Source organism: Trachurus trachurus (assembly GCF_905171665.1).
Source record: "Trachurus trachurus genome assembly, chromosome: 19".
In the NCBI taxonomy this organism is placed as follows: domain Eukaryota; kingdom Metazoa; phylum Chordata; class Actinopteri; order Carangiformes; family Carangidae; genus Trachurus; species Trachurus trachurus.
In genome coordinates this window covers 24,618,153-24,641,849 of record NC_139913.1, presented here as the reverse complement: position 1 = coordinate 24,641,849, position 23,697 = coordinate 24,618,153, and the positions used below count along the sequence as shown (strand labels likewise).

The window sequence follows — 23,697 nt, the reverse complement described above, 5'->3', positions numbered from 1 at the left end:
ACAGACACACAGACACACACACAGTGTATGTGAAAGCCTGCTGGGAGCTGAGAGGAGAAGGGGAGAAGGTAGTGATAAAAATAATCAGTGCAGCTCTGCTTCAGAGGGCCAGGTTCAGGAGACTGTTCATATCTCTGCACTGGTTGTGACATAGTAACTGGGAAGTGGTTGGAATATTGAAAAGTGAAAGTGGAGGTAAAGATGGAGGTAAAAAAAAAAAAGGGGCAGTAAATGTCAGCTGCATGGTGGGAGGCAGAAAAACAGAAATCCAAAAATTCACATGACACAGATATTGCACATACTGGATTTGTTTTTCCCTCCTTGGAAACATTTTGACCTTTAAAACTGTCATATTAGTTTTCCTCCTCCATTTGTGTTTACAACTAACCAACTTAAAATGTTAGCTATAAATATCATAGGCCTACATGTACACTAAAACTAAAACACAACACTAAAATAGTCATGTAAAAACTAAACTTTTAGGGTAAGGGTAACGCTTGGGGGTGACGTAATCATGAATAATTCAGCAAAAGCTTTGGCCAGCCAATCGTATTGCGGTTATGATAATCACCAGTTGCCGGGAGCCACACTACCGCTTACTGTGCATGTCAACAGTTTTCCTTTCCCTGCCTGACGCTTGCAAGTGGCACAGCTGCTATCTATAGTCCGGCTCTATTTTCAGACCATGCAGACAGGACGCAGTGGAACTCACACAAATCTTTATTTACCGTCCAGTCCTGGAGGAAAAACATGGCCGAACTGCATCCGAGTCACACGCTGATTTGTCATTTAAGAGCCTGTTTTATGAGGATTAGAGACCCCGGTTTGAGAGATCATGGAAGTGCCTGAAGGCCTGGGAGATATCCATGCAGAGAATGTGAGCCCTGATCTGCAGGACGCGGAGCAGCGTGAGCGCCGGGTGAGAGTGAGGGTGGAGGAGAGCTGGTTCACGGTGGAGCGGGCCTTGCTGGTGAAGCACAGCGACTACTTCTCTGCTCTTTTCCAGTCTGGAATGACAGAAAGTGAGCAGGACGAGCTGCACCTGAGGGGGGGAGTGCATGCGAGGGGTTTCCTCATCGCCCTCTCCGTCTGCAGGGGAGAGGTTCCCGTCATCAGCGACCCGGATGAGCTCACAGAAGTGGTGGAGTGCGCTGCTTTCCTGCAGGTTGCATGTTTGGTGCAGCACCTTTGTGACATTATTGATTCGGACAACTGCCTCTTGCTTTACTATGCAGCCTCCATCTTTGGTGTGCACAAACTGTTTCACAGTGCAGCTCTTTTCCTTTGCGATGCTTTTGAAGATTTGCAGGAAGCAGCAGAAAGTACACTTCCTGAAGACCTTCTTCAGTATTCTCAGTCCTTGTCTCCTACTTCGTACATCGCTCTGGGCACCCACTCTCCCTCCATGGAGATGCTACACGACTCCTTCAGGATTGTTTGCTACCTTGATGAAAAGGAGGCTGAGTGGAAGCATTTAACAAACCTCCCAACTCTCTGCAGCACCTCCATGGCCGGTGTGGCAGTGCTCGACAATCGATTGTACATCGTAGGGGGAGTTTATGGTTACGGTAAGGACACCGTGGACAGCAGCTTTTGCTACGACCCGGACTCAGGGGTCTGGACTGCTCTACCTGGACCCCAGCAACCCAGGTATGACTTCACCCTGCTAGGCCATGAGGGCCGACTCTACGCCATTGGCGGCGAGGTCCAGAAACGGATCATCTCCACAGCAGAGTGCTTTGACACTGAGAAGGGAGAGTGGACGTTTATCCAACATGCACCCAGACCGGTAGCATCCGCAGCTTGCGCCGTTTGCAGGAGAAGGATGTTTATTTGCTTCTGGAAACCGCCAGACACCACAGATATCTATGAATACGTGCCCTACCTGAATGAATGGAAACTTGCAACCACACTGATCAGACCTCAAAGCTATGGTCACTGTATGGTAGCCCACAGGGACAATTTGTATGTGATGCGCAACGGGCCTTGTGACGACTTCTTGCGCTGCGTAATGGACAGCTACAACATCACGACAGGCCAGTGGACAGCCATGGCCGGACACTACATAAACAGCAAGGGGGCACTGTTCACTGCAATGATAAGGGGGGACTCTGTGTTCACAGTCAAACACATGCTAACTCTTGAATACACCATCGCAGGAGATGGATGGAAGCCCCGCAGGCAGATGAAGGGATTTCCAAAGAGCGGTTCACTGTGGACGTGTTTACTCAGGCTTCCCAAGACGGGACCAGTTATACCACAGCTGGACTCAGAAGGGAAGGAAGACGAAATGTCTTTGCCAGACACATCTGAGGGATTTGTGGAAGCTGTGCCACAACTGTGAAATTACAGCACAACTGGAAAACAATGTGATGTTTCAGTGTTTCTAAACTCCAAGTACAAGAATAAAAGAAAACCCCTGATTCTAAACGTTTCTGGAGTCTCCATGGTGACACAAATGTTCTTGATTTGAATGCATTCACTTTCACATGCCCTCACTCACACACACACACACACACACACACATGCACACATGCTGACACTAAACATTTGTTCTGATTAGCAACAGCTGCTACTGTAGTTTATATTAGAGGAGGCCACAGTGCATGAGTGTGTGTGTGAGTGTGTGTGTGAGAGTCTATGTGTGTGTGTGTGTGTGTGTGTGTGTGTGTGTGTGTGTGTGTGTGTGTGTGTGTGTGTGTGTGTGTGTGTGTGTGTGTGTACAAAGTTCAAAGGCACTGACGGGATGTCCTAAACCTCCCATTCTCCACGTTTTTTCTGAAGTCACACTGGGCCAATTCAGGAGCCACCGGCCTCCCAGTCAACATAAAACACGGCTCTCTAACACATTCTTGAACGCTGCCTTGCTCAGGTCTTTCGGCCCCATGAGTGATTAAATACCTGTTTCTGTGGGAGAATAGATTTCACATGGCCTCAGGCTTGTAACTCTGAGGGATGTGGGAAATGTTTTTAGTACATTAAAAACCAGTTGAATTCACCGGTATCATGTGATATCAATCCATGGGCCTTTATTTTGAATACTTAAGGTGCTTAGTGATGATAATGTTCTTACTGTAACGAAAGACAGATATGTTGTCAATTACATTTAAAGCTGCAATTTGTCTTCGGGGCCCTTTTACTGTTGAATATGGTGATTTCCACTGAACTTTCTCATGTACTTTGTTGAGTTCATCAGTCCTACTGGTGTTTATTATACCATCACAAGCCCCACCACAGTGGCAGAGACTATGTGTGTACGTTAAAGCCAAATCATTTCACATGTTAATCCACTCTGGTGATCACTTACTGTTCTGGGCGGCGGAAGGTCGGGCAGGCTCTTCTGTGGGACGGGGGAACATTTTGCTGCTTTTCCATTCAGCAGGGCATCTGATCTGTCATCTAGGTCACAAAAAGCATAGTCAGAGGATTAGAAATCTTGCATTATATTGGCTTCACATCAAGATAAACGAAAGAAATGGGTCATAATGTGAATGTGATGTCCAGATGTCTCCTACACATGTCACTGCCCCTTAGCATCCCTAACACTCACTGTGAACACAAGAGCCCTCATTGTTGAATTACAGTGACCACATAACCCAAATCAAGGGGGAAGCCTTTAGCAACAACACTATTATACAAAACACACACCACATTACAGGGGAAAAAACACATCAAGAAAATTAAAGATGGCTTTGGATAGAGACTGAAATAATGATGGTTTTCAGTAGATTTATCCTCCACAATTTATAAACTTCTCAGGCTCTGACAATGTCCAATGAGTAGCCTCAGTGGTTGCTAACGCTTTAAGCGTATGACTCTCGGAAGAAGGTTGTTTGATACTTTGGTAATTTCATACTTTGATGAAACAAATTGTCTTCCTTTCATGATACCACTCAGGTATCTGTGACAGCTAGGAGACAGCCATCTTAGCTTACTGTAGCATAAAGAATGGACAGGGAGAAATAACTAACTCATGTTAATCATTGAACTTGAGCAGTACATGAAAGCAGAATACATTGGACATAGTCAAACTATTGTTATCCATTGATTGAAGGTTTTCTCCCAGGCTAAGCTAATGGTCTTCATAGTGTGTAGCTATTAGACTGGTACCTTGAAAGAAAGCCCACAGGTGGAATTACCTAACACTTGGCAAAATGTATCTGTAAAACATGAGAAAAAAAGAAAAACACTTTTGTGTGTAAACTGATTTTTACCCTTTATGTTGTTGAAGTATATCTCTACAAATGTTAATGTCTTCCATTGTGTTGTACTTCCACTATTCTCCAACCTTTCACTTTGTTTCTACTTGAATACTGATGTGTGGATTAACATGGAGAGACCAGGGCAGAGTCAGTCACTTTAAACTTCTTTTCTTTGAAAACAAACAGACAGGGCTTGGCCCATTGGAGCTTGTGACTATGCGTTAAAGAAGACAGGAGAAAAAAGTCCAAGTTATGCAACATCACTGAGGGTCAAATTCTTGTTGTGTCATCATGAGGATGGAAAACAAGATAAGGGGAATTACTGCAAACTGTGACAGTATTCCCACAGATTGTAGGCCTATGTGTAACATCACTGATATCACAGTAACTAAAATACCTGTTGTGTCTTGTTATCAGTGTTTTGTTGCAGCCTTTCCCTTGCAACAGGTTTAACATGTAGCTAATTAGCAAACCTCAAGATCTGTCACAGCTGAGCCTCCGCTTTCCGTCGGCCTACGTGAAACAAAAGCTGTGGTTTTCCTAGCGTCGCTGCTGAAAATATGTGTTAAGTCTAGAGCTCATTCAAACCACATTCTTCATCACTGTCCAAACAAAACAGGTCAGTCAGATGGTGCAGAGCTATGAAGAAACAAGACAGGAAATGGTGGCTGAAAGGAGGGGAGCTGAGGGGGCCACACTTCTCGTTGCAGCTTATTCTCATCTCATACTCAACTCAACCATGTAGTAGCTACAACCTGCAATAACTTAACAAAGTGGTTCCCAACCTTTTTTGACTCGTGACCCCATTTTGACATCACAAATTTTTGGCGACCCCACGATCATGTGCATGTGCCAGTTCAGATATTTTTATACGCTGCATTTTATTTGAACTCGATTTATATTCAAGAAAGTGAAAGTATAGAATACAGTTGTTTAAGATTGTGTATGGTGTTTTTAATCATAACTTTAAAAATAATAATAATTAGTTAAAAAATATTTTTATGAGTATTTTTTTTTATCAATTAGCACTAGACATTTCGGGCGACCCCATTTGAATTTCAGGCGACCCCACGTGGGGTCCCGACCCCAAGGTTGAAAAACACTGACTTAACAAGTATGCCCTGGTGTTTGACAACATTGTGCAAAGTCACACACGCTGGTCATTCCACAACAAACATCCTTGATCCTAATGCGCACCAAAGAAAACAGGTGATAACATGTAGGTAAGACATTAAAGCAGAAGTAAGTGATATATTTGTGTTAATATAAGTCTTAAATAGTTATATCTTCCGACAGCAATCACTTACAGTGTGTGGTCTGAAACACGGGTCTGTCAGTCACTCTGCTCTGCTCTGAGCCGAGGAGAAAACTTTATCAAAAATTTTTATTAAATTTTAAAATTTATCGTATCCTACAGTTTTTATCCAATGAGGAGAGAGAACGGCATGCAGGGCTGTGTGTGCAGCCAGGGGACGCCGTGAATGTGGCGACGTAGGGACGAGGACTGTTATGGTGCGTTCAAGGAAACTCGTGTTTTTCGGACCTGTGAAGTCGTACCAGTTTGATCTGGTACGAGTTCACCGGTCGGAAGTTACGAGTGGCCGTTATAGTGACTTTCACCGGTAAAACAGGTCGGAAAAACACGAGTGGGTTGCCTGGAACGCTACAAAGTCGTAAGTTGTGACTTGAAGCTGTAATTTACGATTTCAAAAGCCTGCCTGGAACGCAGCATTAGCGAAAACGACCGGACCACTTACTTCTGCTTTAACTGATTCATGTTGTATGAAATGAAAACATACTTGATGACTGATAAAGAAAGATGCAACTTAAAATTATTTTCATGAAAATAGGTTGGCTTATTTTATGGCATAGTAACTTCAAATACAAGCTGACAGCCATGCAAGCAGCTGCAGCTACTTTTTGGTACAGGGGTGTCTTGAGCTAAATGCTAACAATATTGGGATGCCAAGATCCTCTCAATGACGATGTCAGTGTGCTACTGTTTAGCAGGTAAGCTGAGCTAGTTTAGTGGGTTAGCATTCTCCAGAGGAACTCAACAGGCATAGATGAGGCTATAAGAAGACTGTTAGTTTTGTAGGAATATGGTCATAAACAATGGACATAAAAAATGTATGTGTTGGATGGAATAGGATGAAGTTCCCAAAAAAAAATCAAGTGGGAAAAGTCGCCAAAGTCGTTCCTCTGAAGAACATCACTCTCTCACTTTGAGTCTGTTTCAGAAGCTACTGAGATATTTGGGTGTATCAAAGTGGAACACCAAGTTCACCAACCATCTGGCTTTGCAAAACCAGTGGTGAGCCAAGAGTAAAATCTTTTCCATTTCATAATTTCAACTAAAATTTAAAAGAAAAAGTCACACTCATAGAGATACCAGTGGAAACTCATACCTTTGTCGTCTTTGTTCTTCCCTGGAACAACTTTGTTCATGTAGATGTACTCCTCATCAGCACCTGCAAAGAGGTAGAAAGAGATAGTGAGATGTGGTTAGTTCAGATCAGTGCAAGCGGGCACAGAACGCTGTGGTGTTTATCACACCTGTCTGCTAAACTAAGGTGAGAAACCCACCAGTCAAAACAACAGATATGTTCCATGAACTGAACTATAACAGGAAGACAGTGATGGAGTAAATCAATGGAGCTGTCTGAAGTTTTAAAACTATAGCATTTAACCTATGCAATAAAAGCTTATTTAAAGACATTCTACTGAATTGAATCTCCTAATGTAACTGAAGAAAGCTGAAACAACTTGACCCTTGGCTCGACTTTCTAAAAGTTGTGTTGCACTATGGTGAAAAGCTCTGATATACAAAGTAACAACTACAGTCCCAAAAATAGCATGCATATTTTGCTTCAGAAGGAATTTACTTGTTGCATTAATGGAAAAATCTGACTCCAGCTTATGGTGCCAAACAAACTTTCATCATGTTTGTCAAAAGATCGGGATTAAAGGAGAATTTCACCCAAACAAGTGGTCCATTGTGCAGACAGATGGGCCCATTATTGACACCCACTCTTACCGTGGAGGGCATTCATCAGACATTAGTCAGAAGCCTCCTTGCCTGCACAGATAGAGCACTGTATAATGTCTATCTTTGAAGTTTTTCGAAAATCATACTATACAATTCAACTCCAAAACTTGATCCATTGGCTGAGAGCAGTCTAGACCTCCAGAGAGTTTACATTTCATCCACTCAATGTGAATGGAATTTATAGTATATTCATAAACAAGAACTGGGACTGGTCCAAAAGCAACAGCTTCTTTTTATCCAATGAGCTCTTTGTTTTATAGCAATACAACGTGAGAGGGTCACAATTTAATTAAAATGAGAATAAGAAAATACTATAATTATAGAGTGATGGTTTCCTGGGAAATTAAACGTTTTACATAGCACAAGGAGCTGGACGTCCATTATAGACTGAACTTGACTTCTTTTTGCACTCAAACATAAATATTTACAGGCCAGTGTGAACAATCGTATCATTTAGGAAATAAGCTGAGCTGATAAAACCTCATGTCACGCACTAACGCTGAAGTCAGCTCAGTGAGAAATGGACCATGTTTGGTTTAATACCGGTCTTAACGCGTCAGGGTAATTACAAGCTGGCAAAGACATTTCCATAACATTGCCACATAAACAGTTTGCATGAATTTCTTTTCTCAAACAATAAACCCTGTGGTTTTGCCATCAGATTCCAGTTCGTTACTGTAACCTGTTATGGGAATTTGTTCCGGAGCTGCGGTACACTTTTGAGGAAGGTCGTTTGATTGATTTCAATATTTTAGCTGACTAACCCTTTATATCCTGAGAGGAAATCAAACAAAACTCTAACCTTGAGTGATACTCTGTGGAGAAGGCTTCTCCTTTGAAATAGATACCGTGAGGTGAAATCAAACAGCAGCAGAATGAAACGATGTTTTGCCTGTACAGTGAAACCAGATTTTAGGGGAACAGAGTTGAAATGCTATTTATAAACTGCTTCTCAAAGGAAGTGAGCATCCCCAGAGGATAAATGCAGCTTCGGAAAAATGATACAGCTTGGAGCCAGGAGAGGAAGTACGGAGAGACGGGTCCAGGACCTGAACATGGAAAATCATGACTGCTTGTGTGTGTTGGTGACTGTATGTGTGAGAGAGAGACAGCGAAAGACAGAGAAGGACCAGCAAAACTGTTTTTTGGGTCACTTGTACACAAATGTACTGTTATAGAGTCATCACAAAGGAAGAATCTTGACATCTGGAGACCTTTTATACGTTTTTTAAGACATGATGTTAATGTTGGTAATTTGCTTCAGCAGGAGGAGGCTCTGAGGGAGTAGAATGTGTGATTTAATGTCCTGAGAAACACCCTTGAAATTCATCATGTAACTGTTATCAGTATTTGTCTACTTTTATTTATTATTATTATTATTATTATTATTATTATTATTATTATTATTATTATTATTATTATTATTATTATTCCATCCTTTTTGCTTTATTTCCATCTCATTTTTATAGTTTTAATGGTTTACTTATTTAGAGAGGGGAAGAGGGGGAGGGAGGGGGTATAGGGAGAAAAAGTTTGCTCTGTTCCTTGCCTGTAAGAATGTCTTGTTTGATTTGGTGTAAATTGCAAACAAAACTAATAAAAACATACTTGAAAAAAACAAAAAACAAAGGAAGAATATTGCATCAATGTGAACTGTATGCAACTTTTCTCTACCATTACAGTTACAGTTTGTGAAGGATCAGCCTCGTCATTCATTATTACCAGTTCCTCACACACCCAGGGGCAGAGGCTTGGCTGAAGCTCAGTGTCAGACTGGTTCACATTGTAACTAACTGACTCCCAAGCTCCATAAATCACATCAGCCCACCAGCAGTTTCACCATTTTCATGTTTCGTGTCAGAGCCAGTGAGTTAGAAAAATAAACATGTCATTAACTGTTTGACAGAATATTTTAACAGGCCATGCATCACTTTATGATGAAGCAAGAGGTACTTTCTTTGATTTTATCTCCCCTGTAAGCGTAAACTAATAACCACAATCATTCAAAGAATAGAATATCAATCTGATAATCTTGCAGGGGGAGGTAAAAATGCAGGCAAGAATATTTGATTCAGCGACCGCAAAGTGGTATTAAGCAACCAGAATGGGATAAAAGACCCCAAATGTATTTGTTAATAGAAGCCTGCAAGAGTATAATTATTACATGGTGGTTTACTGAGAGTTTAAAATAGCAAAGTAATACCAGAGTGGGTCGCTTAATAGATTCTCTTGGAACCAAAGTGCCGAAAACGTAAACTTATTGAATTGTGGGAAACGAAAGGCAGGACCGCATGTTACATAAGGTGCTTTGCATAAAGACAGACAAACTGCCAGCCAGTCTATAAAGCCTTTGCAGTTAAACATTTGTGGTTAAACCTCAACCAGTGTAACTGTCATGTAATTACAAATACTGCACCAATAGGAAATACAAGAAAGGAAGAGTTATAGTGAGGAAAAGCCTTATTCTTAAAACCTCTCATCATATGTACTCACATGTTATATAGCTCAGTCTCCATAAAAACACTTAAATGCCTTCATAGGACATGAGTGCTAACTTGTATTAGAGCAGGAAAGATTTTGACACTAAGAAATGACAGATCTCAGAGTGAAAATCTAGTGTTGTTACTGGTAGATGGAAAAGGCAGACCAGGCAGTACAGTGACCCACATTTTGACCATTTACAATAAAACATGCAATCACAGCCTTTATTCAGTTTATTTATATTTTTTAATTTCTGACTATTTTCAATATAATTTCATGGCTTAAAATGTCACTAAAATGCTAAAATTCAAAAGTGTTTGTCTTTGGTTGACCCGAATGTTATTTTTGTTCCTGTCAAACTTTTTCTTCTTTATTTTCCTAATTATATGTTGTAATTGTGCTATAACAACTGAAAACTTTTCCCAACCTTTCACTGCACCCGGAGTTTGGTATTGTCACATGTGTCAAAAAAATATGCAAAATCTCCCTCAAAATATCTACTAAGTTGAGTTCCTGAACAACACTGAGGTAAGGACTTTAGACCTGTATTTCCTTTTATTACGACACTGCCAAGTTTTAATAATTGTTATTGAAGTTAAGGTAAGTTCATGGTGCTTTAAAGGCAGTGAGTCATGTCAAGTACACCCCATAGTTTAATGACTTCTCTGGAACGTATCAGTGGAGCTCAATGATACAGTGGAAGTTTTCCAGACTGTACTTCACCTTCAGGAAACTCAACTGGCGTGTTTACTCTAATCCACTTTCTCATATGTTGCAGTCATCTGATGAAGCCTATAAATACGTCAGTACATGTCTAATCTGGACTGATTCTTCTCATACCATTGGAGGCTCTGTAGGACTGGAGGAGGTCGGCCAACAAGCCCTTCTGGATGGTGGCATTCCCGCTCAGCGTCTCCTTGTCCAGGATGAGCAGGAAGCGGTGGAGCTCCATCAGGAGCTGGTCCAGCACTGGAAGCACAGACATACAAGAGAGTCTCAGAGGTATATCAACATAAAAATTCCTTTATGTCAAATGCCTTTGTTGGTGTGGAAATATTTATTAGTATCAAAATAATGGCTTCAGACAAGCACTTCCCATAAGAAAGAAAAAGAAGAACCACGAGCAATATAAAACCTCTGAAGTTTCCACGTAAAAATATTGAGAGTATTTTACTTTAATTTATGGCTGAGAACAGGGAGTTCAAGTCAAGGACATGTCTTTTACTATTGATTTCAGCTGCAAGTTTGTTAGCTGTTTCATTCTCATTGTTTGGCTTTTGTGCTTTAAGCCCCACGCTGCCAATATTTTACATGGGAGAAACGGTTCAGAGGTTTTTAGCTGGCAACAGTCAATAACAAACCAGACTTTATGTCATTGACTTATTTCTCTCATGTATTTGCTACTGACAGTTGCAAGTCTTTTTGAGGTTGTTTCGGGAGTTGTATGAGTTTAGTGAAAGGTCACGTTCAGAGGAAGGAGGAGCTTGAGCTTGAGTCGGCGGGGCCGTTGTGTCTGCGTGCATCCCACACACACACATCCTTCAAGGGTCAGAGCTGCGCTCACAGCCCTCTCTGCAGAGCTCTTTGTATTTCCCTTCACTCTCTCTTTAGGCCTCATGAATAGGCCCCTTGCTACAGTGGGCCTCAGTGTGTGAGCACTTCACCAGAAGATGAGACAGAAGGGGAATAAAGAAGAAAGACGTTATTAAAGGAAAAAGGTGGGGCAAACATCAGTGGTGGTTTGTAAAGTCTCCTCTGAATGTATGCCATCACTTTTCTCATGTGCCTGTATTGTAATCACCTACAACCATTTGACTTGTGTTAAAAAATAGACACAAAATTCAACACCAGAAGACAGTCATTAGTACACACAAGGTAAAATGTAATTTTCTTTAATCAACTGTGAAACAGCAACAGAAGGTCAAGAGTCATCTCACTATTTGGATTAAGATGTCTAGTTCAGGCTACATTTCAACAAGGTTATTAGAGTTAACTTAAAAGCAACATAATAAAGCATCTTACGTGATACTCACTTGTTGTAGGTCTACTGAATAGCCTATTAAACTCTAGACAGAAGCTAACATCTTAGCTTATTGAAAAAGCAGTTAGCCTGACTCTGTCCAATGATAAGATATTTTCCCAGGAGTGACTCTTAAACTCACAAACTGTCTTAGTCATTTCATCCGTACAATAGCCAAAGCAAAGCCTAATGACAATTTGTCATGTGCAAGACTTATAATTAGCTAAGCTTGGTTGGTTATGGTAGGATAATATTCACAGCACTGATAAGGGTGAATCACATTATACAACATGTTACTAGCGTTAGCTGTATTTGGCTTTGAATGTTTAATCCTAACCCAGGCTAACCAGTTGTCTCCATTAACTCAGTTTTTTCCCAAGCTAATGCATTTTAGCCATAGCCCAGTAGGCCTACTTACAAACACAAAAGGTCACAATATATTACTATTAGTTGGAAACTGGGAAACGAAACTGCACCAAAAACCTGCCAGTGCAGCTCTCAAAATAACACATCAAGAATAGTACACACAAGGTAGCATTTTCTGACACAACAATAAAACCAAAACAGTTATATATTAATCACATTCACATGGTTGAAATCAGGACTCATTCACAAAATATTCTCATCCTTGATCAACAAACTCCTGTGACTAAAAGTGATATTAAGTGTAAAGTGCTAAAAGAGAAACAAAAACTGCCATTTCAAATGTGAAAGTCATCTGCCTCTGCTCAAGACTTGAACTTTACTCCACATAAAATAACAAATTGTAAAACTATTACAAGGATAATAAATAGCTCTTCTTCTTTTGAACTCTATTAAAAACTGTCAGCTCGTCTCCTTTACTGGCTCCTTCCGGCTCAAAGTGATCACTAACCAGGACTTGTGGGGGGAATATGTTCATGCCCCCTCCTTACACTCCCACACATCAAAAGACCTCAGCAAGGCAGGAAATTTCTGCAGCATAAGGCGTCAGGCCATGGTAAGCTTTGCCTCTCGGAGATGACGAGAGGCTTTCCCAAAGCTAAAGCAAACTGGCTTCTTTTTAATGACTCCTACTCAAGCTGAGTCAACTTCTGCTGAGAGGCCCCATGTGAGGACCTGTGTGGTGGAAAACATCACTGAACTGAACCAATATAGACACACACATACACTCACACATACTGTAAAGTAATTAAAACCAGCTTAAACAATGATAAAGGCTCTCAAGAACATTTGCGGACTCCTCTTTGTGTTGAAATGTTACTGTAATGATTAAAACCACGCACATTTACTTTAATTACATTTACAATAGTTGTTTAATTGCTGATGTTTGGCTGCTCTGTATGAATCTAAACATTTTTCCAGCTTCTCCTCCTTGTGTGTTTGCAGAGATTGACTCAGATGGCCTTTTGGATTGGGGGACCCTGGGAACCGGAGTCAGCTGACAGGACAGGGAGGTCTGTAGCAGGCCGTCTCTGTGGGCTCTGGCTTGGCCAGACGCCCACGGCACATCCAGTGAGTGACCGCAGCCTCCGCAGCATAAACAATTCACTTCTGTAGAATGGCCAAAAGGAATCTGAGAGACCGGCCAGCCAGAGTACTACAGTGTTTTCTAACTAACTCCTGCAATTTAAACACAGTAACAGGGCCAGGTAAGAATAAAATAAGGAGTCTTGTTTGAATAATCAGCTTTCATATGCCTATATTATGCACAAGGGAGTAACTCTTCCTCATGCCTGAGGTTGTACTTCCTGGTTTGCTCTATTTACCAAGAAAAACAATCACCTTTTTGTTCTGAGATATCTACGACTATTCTGTTTAATTTGGAAGTTGGCAGATAAGCAGGATCTGTTTCCAATGGCTGATTAGGTTCAGACTGAGGAATGAAATAAAAAAGGTAGACCTTTTAACTGCAGTCTGATGTAACATGTGACACAGTGTTTTTTAGATTTTAGTTAGTGGAAAAGATCAGAGCACAGATTATGCATAACAAATGTTTCCTGCAGTGTCAGTTGTAACTAACACACTGAAGTTCTTTTATCTCCATCTGTTTACCTTGTCTGACCCTGGTTGTGCTTACTGCGGAAAGGCTTCTTCTTTGAATGTGACTGACATTGTTTTTATTAGCTCTCCCAAAATAACCAGAAAAAATCCATGAGCGTTTCTGCATGTCTATCTCCACATCCATCTGTGCATCTGGACTACAAATGTTAGCTACAATTGGTTAGCTAAGGAATGAAAGAGACAAAAATAGGACTACATTCAATATGTCCACGTCGACTTCATTTGTGAATGACAGAGCTTCAGAGAGGAGAAGGGGACTTGAGTCTGTCTCACTATTCTCCTAGTTAGATTTGAACAAATCTGCTGAACAAGGGGGTCTTGTCAGGATCCTGGCAGCATTTCCTGTTCTGAAAGGCCTTGAGTTTCTGCATCAAGACTGACAGGCTGCATCTCAGCAGAGACGAGCGCAAGCATTTCATCTCATGAAATTAACGAGGCAGACATGGCCTCTCATTTCAATCACACTGCTTCCAGGTTAAATGCGGTGGCTGGTTCGCTTGGTGGGCTCAGCCTCCAAACTATGTTGGGCGAATATCATCTGACATGAAGCTAATTAGCTTTCCCTCCAAGTATACTGTCTGCCACAACTGCTGGGAAATATATAAAAGCTGTTCTACTCTTCAGCCCCCAAAAAGAGAAAAAGAAGACAAATAAAAGAAAAAAATATTTAAAATATATTGGCCATTGGTATAACACCAGCCATCATAGCAGCTTCAGTATGACTTGTGAGAAACTTTGTAACCCTTTGGTCGCACTGGACGCGGAACCGAAGCGGAGGCAGTTTCAGATAGGCGCACATGTTAACCGGTCTGCCTGGTCGCACATCTCGCGCTGTGGAGCGCAGTGCGCGCGCCTGCAGCGCTTCAGATCGGTTCATTTCTATTTTTCACGCGAGCCGCGCGCGCCGAGGGCGCCGTCTGTCAAGCCGGATAGACCAGATCGTACCAGACAGGAAGTCGGGCACAGAAAAGGCGAGAGAATCCGGTCAATTTTCAAAATAAAATAAATAAAATGATGATTAATTAAGTTGTTGCTTGTTCGTCTATACATATTTGTCAGTTGCGTCTGCACACGGGACACACACACACACATGTTTAAAATGACGTGTGTGTGGAAAACCGAGTGAATACGAGTATGAACGACTGCAGTCGATGTCTGACGGGCGCGGAGAGAGAAGAAGTACGCTCCTAGTGCGACCACCCAAGCGCCCGAGAAGCCGCGCGCAGTGCGCGCGCTCAACTTCCGCGTGCAGTGCGACCAAGGGGTAAGACGGACATGACAACTTTCCTTCTTTTGGTATTTGACACTTGACGGCTGAAATACACTGGGAACGGCCGCGACACAAAACGTATGTCGCGCGACAGCCGCAGCAGCTCGCGCCCATTCAGTCAATGGAAGCTCCTCCACTGGCCATGTGAGCGACGCGCACTGCAGCGGCCGTCGCGTGGCGTTTCTCTTCTTTTTCGCGCCGAGTCTATTTTATTTCCTCGTCGCGTACTACGCGGCCCTCCAACAGGTAGAAAACTACAGAGAACTGTGTATAAAATGAATATATCACGTTTATCAGTGATTAAAATAAATGTCTCATGTACCAGAGGCAAAGCCAGTAGCAGTGCAACATTATGGTGTTTGTTTTTTTTACATTGTGGATAGTCAGCAAATTACCTGTGAAAAAGGTACTGTCAATCCATTTTAACAGGAGGGATGTAAAAATGTGTTGAGATGCATAAAGTGCACTCATTTACTGCAGGCTTGACAAGGTGAAGCTGACAGCTGCAACAACAAACAGTGAAGCCGTGTCGCGTCGCGTCCGTGTCTGGTGTAGCAGTTAAAAAACTCCGCTCCGCCCCGTTTACGTATCGCGTCCATCGCGTCGCGGCCGTTCCCAGTTTAACGTCAGTCTCTATATTACTAAATATGAATTATTATTAGGGCTGGGACGATATGCTTTTCTCCTGATTCGATTCTTCTACGATTTTTTGGATGGCGATCCGATTTAAATTGCGATTCTACGATAGCCTATTGCTGATTCTCTCGATTTTTAGTTTTTAACATTTATCTGCACACAAATACTGTAGGTGCCTATAAATTAACATACTCCATTATAAAGTGAACTTAAACCCTTTTCAAAACTGTACTCTCTCTATGTAAAAAGGCTAACAAATGCATATTGCACAATATTTAAAAAAATTCAAAAAAAAAAAAAAATTGGAAAAAAAAAATAGATTTAAATATTGTCAAAAAAAGATATCGCGATATTTATGTTAATCGATTTTTTCTCCCACCCCTGATTATTATTTTATTCTTATTTTACCTGTGACTGTGTACTTCAACCTCTCTTTTTGTAATAACTGAGTTTAACTTACTACGTTTCCTCTCGTCTATATACATCGTTATCCTCCTTGTTTGTCCTACTTTGAAAACAGCTCCTCAAATCTCAGCATATCAATTCATGCTCCAGGAAATGGCCATTTTTTTCACTGATGCAATATTTGTGCTTCTTTCAAGCCTTTTTAAAACTTTGATCCAAGCTGAGGGAAATGAAAAGTCATATGGGTGTTGGGAAGTTAAGGAAAACAAAAACAAGAATAAATGTGGAATTATAATATTGCTTCAATCTAATGATGCAATAAGGGCTGCTGAAATGCAAGCTGGCCTTCTTGCTTGTTCAGCTTGGAGCTGCTGGTTGAGGTCTGTTTGGGACACTTCCTTTACTCTCTGAATCACAGTCATATTTTGGGATGTGGTGCAGATGTTGAAAATAGCTGCAGATGTGCTCACGAGGTTTTCTTCACCTCCAGTAAAAAGTGAATGCTACACTTACTGAGCTTTTATAGAACTGGTTCTGTCTGTCTCCCTGCTTGTCTGCCCATATTTGCTTTTCAGCAGTGCACCTGAGCCCCCACCTACAGAACATCCATCCATCACTGACCCAATGAAACTTGTCTATCTAGCACATTTGTTCTCCAGACACTGATCACAGTGGACTACAGCAGGGAAAGAGGGTGTTTCTCTTGACTAAGTCTGTGACTCAGAGTCACTCCCAGCTGTCTACCAATGACATGTCCAGCAGCACAGCACACTGCACTAACACACTAACAACAGGTCATTCCTACCCAGCTCGATTCTCAATTACATTTATAGATTTTAGAAAGGTATTCGCAAGATTACGAGTCACCTAATCAATTACATCACAACAGTAAGTAAAAAAGGTTAGTTATTAGTTAACACAGTGCAAATTGAAAGGTCAAAAACAAAGATTTTTTGCATTGGAAACCAACAAATCCCCAAACTGTTTACTTGCTTTACGTGATTAAGTAATGACGGGACATTAAATCAGCCTTAACTGGTTTGGCTTAATGAAAAACCATCTCTTCTCAGGGTTGCAGCAAGCTTTTGGTAAACTCATAAAACTTGTTTACAACACAGCTATCACCATTATTCAGGAGGGACATTAATTGGCACTTTATTTGAATGGTATTCCAGCTCTTTGTCTTCTTAACTACACAGCTGTCTCAGTTTCCCCTATAGAGGAGACAGCACTTTCAGGCCTCTTTGAACGTTATGTTTGCAACAAAACAGAATAAGCAAAGGTAAAGACATGTAAACAAACAAAAAAAATTGTAATGAATAAGAAATGAAACTCACATATATCCATTTTTAAAGAAACTGAAGCGTATATGTAACAAGCGAATCATTCAAAGCACGAGCCTCCTTTTCCGTTATCATCCTGTGAATGTGACAATGACAGAACAAGAACTACACCTAAAGGGAAGTGGTGTCAAATAAGAGGAGGCGAGAATAAGAACCAGAGACCTAACATGACAGCACAGTGTTTGGACCAGAGTGGTTTTTAAACCATTACAACTTCAGTATTCAGGCTTCTGCTTCAGAGCAAATCATTTGACTTTTACACAGTGAATTTCCAGGGGCAGGGGCAAGGTCTGAATAGAGGCTCAAGCATCAGTCTGATTGGTGTTTGAGCACTATTGGCAGCCACTGCTCTGTCTCCCTGCAGCATGCATGGGTTCAGCTGTGGGGCAGGGGCTGCGTGGACATGGCTGGATTAATCCAAGCTGTGTTTTGGTGTTATTGCCATAGTAACCTGGACGAGAAAAAAAAAAGCCAGCGTCAACTTGATGACTTCAGAAAGGGGGTCCGCCTGTGTCTGATAGCAACACTGAAGGAACTTTGGAAAGAAGAGAACCAAGTGACAAAAGTGTGAAGGGAAAAGTAAAAGAATAAATTGAGGTTAGAAGCAAGATGAGAATTTAAACATTCAAGGAAAATGCACATAGTTGACTTGGATGTAATTGAGTCCTGGCTGCAGGTCTGACATAACTTAAACTCTTATTTATCATCGGCACAGTCTGAGTCTCAGTTCCTACTGGGCTTTTAGGTGGATTTCTAAGTCTTAATCAGCTGAGCTGTCCTGACCCTATCAGGCATGGTTTCATTTCCCTAAAATACAGGATTGTGCTTTCCTAATTGTAATGGACACCATCTATCTTTATCACACTGATCTGTTTCTGTCCTGAGGTGCATAGAAATCAGTCTTTAAGAGTTTACATTATAGTGTGATGGTGTGAACACCTCTGTTTTGTTTTGTTTTATAGTGGTTTGTCACACTTGTTGCATGCAACGGAAGTGGCTGAACAGATTCTTTGGAATAAACAACCTTTAACTTATTGATGGACAGACTGTTGCTCAGACCAGAAACTAGCTGGCGCCTGGCAGGGTTTGAAACCTGTGGTACCCGTTCATCCAAAGACAATATAGAAGCAAACCAAAGTCAGACTGCAGAATAAATAATGGCCTAGGCCCTAGGCTATTTTACTGTATTACACTAATGATGGAGATAAACTTTGGCACAGTTAAGTAGGTAGGTTGGTTCTAAATAAATCTCAAAAGGAGGTTGTGGCTGAGGAGCCTATGCACATTAGTGATTAGTGAGATAGTGAAAGTGTTTTTTTCACACTGTGGGAAAGTTTCGATCTATAGGACGAGCTTGTCCAGGCTAGTCGCAATTTAACTTAAAGTATAGAGTATATAAACTGTCTTATTTCTTTGATGGCTAATGTCAGTAGAATCAATGTCATGTAAGGGAAAGATAAAAGAAAATGTCAAATGCAACGGCTTAAGACGCTGCAGAGCGTCAGAGAGTCTGTGGTCAGAGTGTCTGTGGACAGCATTGCCACAGGGCTTACTGGAGTCATTCACCCTAAGATGCTAAGCCACAGACTGAGGTGTTAACTTTTGCAGAGGTGCAAATACTAAAGAAACTGGAGAGAAGGAGTTAGTGATAAAACAGCAGTTCCACTCCACTGATTTTTAAGTTTCTCCTTTCATCATCTCTCTGGCAAGACAATTGAATCTTGCCTTTATTCATCTCACGCTTTATCTTTCCCAACACTTTTTTTCTTTTCCCCCAGTCTTTCTTTAGATCTGTGCTCTCTCGGTTATATTGAGTCTTACAGCTTGGCCCTTGGAGAAATCAGTCAGTTTTTATAGCTGAAACATGCTAATGGGCTCCAAAATCCAAGTAAGTGCAACTTTGTCTTGATTAGGATGCGATGCATGTTACTGTACTCCCTGCAGGAAAAAAGGGCTAAAGCTGAAGGTTGAACACTGGCTTAGAGGCATGATGACATGCAGTTGCAGCAAAGTCAGAGATGAGGGAAGTGAGAAAAGTGCAAAATGAAAATGAAGTTTGGAGGGTAATGCAGGAATGTTTGTCGATTCAGGTCAGTATGACCAAGGTCAAAGCTCAACGTCTAAATGTGGTGATATTTTCAACTTAAGCATGTCAGATGGAACTGTGATGAGAATAACATTAGACAAGACAAAAAGCAGCTGTGGGACAAAAGTCAACAATTTGCCTTCAATAATGTAAAATGGTGACACAAAGTGAAAGTGAAAATATTACCTCTTTAAACCATTTTTTTTCACAGTAGGGCCTATAATAAACAAACAAGACTGTCACTAGTGATGAACCCATGCCAAACTAAATTTCCTGCAACTCTATGTAGGGTAAAGGCTAATTATTGTTTTAGTTTTACTGCCGTACTGCAAGGGATGTTTTGATTGCAGTTTTCAATGGCAGGCAGTTGATAAGTGCAAAGAAGCTCCAACAACCCTGCTGCACCTGCTCATCACCACGGACAGATGGAGATTGCTATAGCTAACATCCAGAGTTGTGTGGAAACCAAATCACAGCAAAATGGAGAGTGAATATTGGAATAATTTCTGCAGGAGGGCAGAAACTAACCCTCCAAATGGATGCTAATGTTGATAATAAGCACAACATTGCTAACATATATCAACTTAATTCACAGAATGCTGTGTCAGCATTTCGTTCACCGCTTTCTGTGCTGCCTCAGTGGGCAATAAACTGAAAAATATGTTATGAAGTCAATATCCACGCAGTACTACATGCAGAAAAAAAAGTTTTCTACCAATTACGCCAGCTTTTCTGCTTTGCCAGGCAGTGCTAGTAACATTACTCCAAAACACACAACTCTATAACTGAGTTTTAACTTTATAAGACTGAGATTAAAATTCTGCCAGCCTCAGGCCATGAGGCAGAGGAAGCTTTGTGTGATTCCACCTCCTCGTCTTAATGTAGCACCCTACTTTCATCTCTCCTTCAACCGTCCTCTCCTTACTTCCCCTAAGGCATTTCCCCACACCACAGGACCCCACCCAATAGCCAAAGGCATCATCTTCTAAATATTCTAGGGTGTGTGAGGTGTATATCACTCTGTATGTACATACACTATCATTCTGTGTATGTATTAAACAACCATAATTTTCCAATAAACATACAGTATAATACACTGTGGGGATGAGCAGATTTGTGGCTAGGTAAAAGTGAAGCTTTACAAGGCTCCATGGTGTTGGCTTGATGAGAAAGAAAGCGACAGACTCGGAGCAGCTGCTGATAAATGAAAACTAACTAGCAGTGCCGCCTGAGTCACACACATAAAAGCTGCTCTGCTTAGTTATTATCCCACAGATAAGTGGCTGCAGGGAGAGTAGGCTGAGAACTACAGTGTGCATATGTGTGCGATTACAAGTAGCCACCTATGCCCTATAAGAGTACCTGATGGGGAGAGAAAACACAATACAGGTCTGATCCAGAGCTTCTGTATCCAATAAACAAAGCAACGTTTGATGTGTTGAAAATGAACAAGCGCAAGACCCAGAGGGCAAAAAGGGCCAAACACACACTGAGCACCCCACTGCCACAGAGCAGGAAGACCGTCTTTCTTTTCATCATTTTTATAGCCCAGTCCAGCTTCCTGAATTACCCACGCTGCACTCGCTACCTCTTGGCAAGTACAGCCCATGACACACATACGAGTGAACCGGTAGACCCCATGCCAGCCCTGATGGCCTACATCTAAGCCTGCTGGGCTTAAGGGTGGTAAAAACCCACTGACTCTGTCACATTGTCGTGCTGCAATGAAACATGCTTTTGAAAGGCATTTTCAGCTGGTTCTGGGATACAAAGGGGAAAAACAGACAATATCTGCTCAATATCTATTGTACTGTAGCTGTTTGCCTGTCATCGGAATAATCCACTGGTTCAAAAATGTCTATCAGTGCGCCTGTCAGTCTGCCTCCATTAGTCTCACGCTCTACTTTGGCAGCGATCGCAGAATCAGATCACTGTTGGAGAAGACGGCTCACACTGGAGGCAAGACAAGGAGCCATCATCATAGATCTTGTTGCTTGAAACACAGCTGCAGAGAGCGAAAAGCCAGCACAGTGAATTCAACATGGACAGTGTTGCTGAGAAACTGGGGGTGGGGGTTGGGGGGGTCCATAATGACATGGAAAGCAAAACATGCAAAGCCATGTGAGAGGCCCTGACTGATGAGGAATAGATACTACAAAAAATAAACATATATCCTTCTTTTCCCATTATGGGAATGCAATAGTGTATAATATACAATACTAAGTAATGTTTCTTTTATAGGCTATTATTCTGTCAAGAATGTCAAGATATAGTGATAACATGTAAAGAAAGCTGGATGAGAAACATTAATATTCTTGACCACATGATTATTTAACATTTAGTAAGTGGGAACATTAGCATTCGGACTGTGATTGGATGCTGGACAAAGTGACCAATGGGTCAGTAACAGTGTTGGGAGTAACGCGTTACAAAAGTAACAAAAATTACACTAATGTATTACTATTTGCTAAATTTGGTAATATTTTACGCGTTACAATCTAAGTAACGCACGTTACAACGCAAAAAAAATGTGTGATAACGTATGAGTCACGGGGACTGTGACTGCATCTGAATTTAATAGTTTAAAAAGGAGGTGATAATCAGCGCAGCATTACAGGCAGTACATGATAAAACGTTTCTCACGTTTACAAAAAGAACACATAAAACGAAAGGAAAACATAATTCATATCTGACAGGTCGATTTGGAGCCACTACTCACACAAATGTACGGTGGCCGTGAGGGGCCAGGACGCTGCAAACTCCACAACACAACACTTTAAAGGGACTACGAGGAGTTTTGGAAAGCGTAGCGTAGCAAAGTGTCTCATACTACATTTCCCATGAGCCTCCGCACGCACAGTGAAATTCTTGGACCAGTGCAAGACCGACGTCTTGCCAAGAATGTTTTCATTCATCAAGAATGATAGTCAGAGGTTCGAAGACGATCAGATACCGTCGTAGTTCCGACCATAAACAGCAATTCGGCGGCGTTATTCTCATGCCGCCGGGCAACGTCCGCGAAACCAAAAGTAAGGAAACACTTTTTGTTCTGCCGACGGAGAAACTCCTCGTTGTCCCTTTAAGAAAAACGCGCTGCAAATGTCACAACACAACGGAAGTGTTTCCAAGGGACACTTGAAAGTGATGCACAGCCACTGTGGTATCAAACAAAAGTCTGTTAAAAGAACACTTACCTCTTTCAAAGATATTCAATATACGGTTTATAAACCATCTTTGCCTCTTTGAAAAAAACTGGTCTTCTATGGTCCTAATACAGATTGGTTTGAACATTCATTGATTCAGACCGGCAACAGGATGTGGGTCCGTCTCTGATTATGGTCCTCATATTATATTATAATAATCTGCGGCTATTTTGGCGGAAGTAACTCAAAAGTAATGCAAAAGTAGTGTAACGCATTACAATTGTAAGACAGTAATATTGTAATGTAACTAATTACTTTCAAATGACAGTAACTAATAATAGCCTATGTAATGTATTATATTTTGGATGTAACTGGCCCAACACTGGTCAGTAATTGCATCAAATGTGCTCCAATCATCACTTGGCAGCAGCAATGATTCTCAAACATGTCCCATCACGGCCAGAAGGTCTTTCAGAGTCAACTCAGCTCCAGGTGCTTTCACTAATTTGATCCTGGTTCTTTGGCACAAGGTGTGAGAATCAGTGACATGAGAGCCTGGAGTGCTTCTCTGGAATGAAACCTGCATGAGTCAGGTTTGAAAAACACAGAGCATATCCAGAATACTAAACAATGCCTTTCCTTGTTATTGGCCTCCCTGACTTTTTCCCAGGTTTCCCTTTACTGTACCCCCTCCTCTGACTGCCTGTGGCTGTTAGGATCTAATTCAGTGTCCTGGTGCTGCTGCATACAGATGCCAAAGGAGTACACAGAGTACACTCTGCTACTGACAGATGCAGGTTTCATGCCCTGCATCTGACTATCTGCCCCCAGCTCTCCCCTGCTCTCAACACATCCTCATCTCCCCCCCGATCTGCACTGACAGTGTTTTACACGTGGACTCTTCCCTTTGATGTCAAAGCCTGATTATTTGTAGGACCCAAATTTATCCTTCATTACTCACTTTTGCAAAATCAGCTTAGGTCTCTAAAGTCCCGCCCCCTCAGTTTCAGCCATGCCAC

The 23,697-nt window shown here is 41.5% G+C and overlaps 2 protein-coding genes across 3 annotated transcripts in view; one reads left to right on the top strand and one right to left on the bottom strand.

The window, feature by feature from the left end:
• The window catches only part of afap1l2 (actin filament associated protein 1-like 2), a 39,590-nt gene that overhangs the window by 14,504 nt on the left and 1,389 nt on the right, over positions 1–23,697 (bottom strand). Inside the window, exons 1-4 of one of the 2 annotated variants that reach the window (XM_083994349.1) lie at positions 17,444–17,517; positions 10,573–10,701; positions 6,611–6,673; positions 3,308–3,399 (exon numbers count right to left, since the gene is read on the bottom strand). In XM_083994349.1, coding sequence (XP_083850475.1) covers positions 3,308–3,399; positions 6,611–6,673; positions 10,573–10,701; positions 17,444–17,453 — 294 coding nt within the window. In that variant the 5' untranslated portion in view covers positions 17,454–17,517. Of the gene's footprint in view, positions 1–3,307; positions 3,400–6,610; positions 6,674–10,572; positions 10,702–17,443; positions 17,518–23,697 lie in introns of those variants that run through there. The other variant, XM_083994348.1, reaches the window with a different exon arrangement.
• Positions 527–2,424, top strand: LOC311002820 (kelch repeat and BTB domain-containing protein 13). The gene has a single exon (XM_083994350.1). The coding sequence runs from the start codon at positions 836–838 to the stop codon at positions 2,342–2,344; it is 1,509 nt and encodes a 502-aa protein (XP_083850476.1). The 5' UTR covers positions 527–835; the 3' UTR covers positions 2,345–2,424.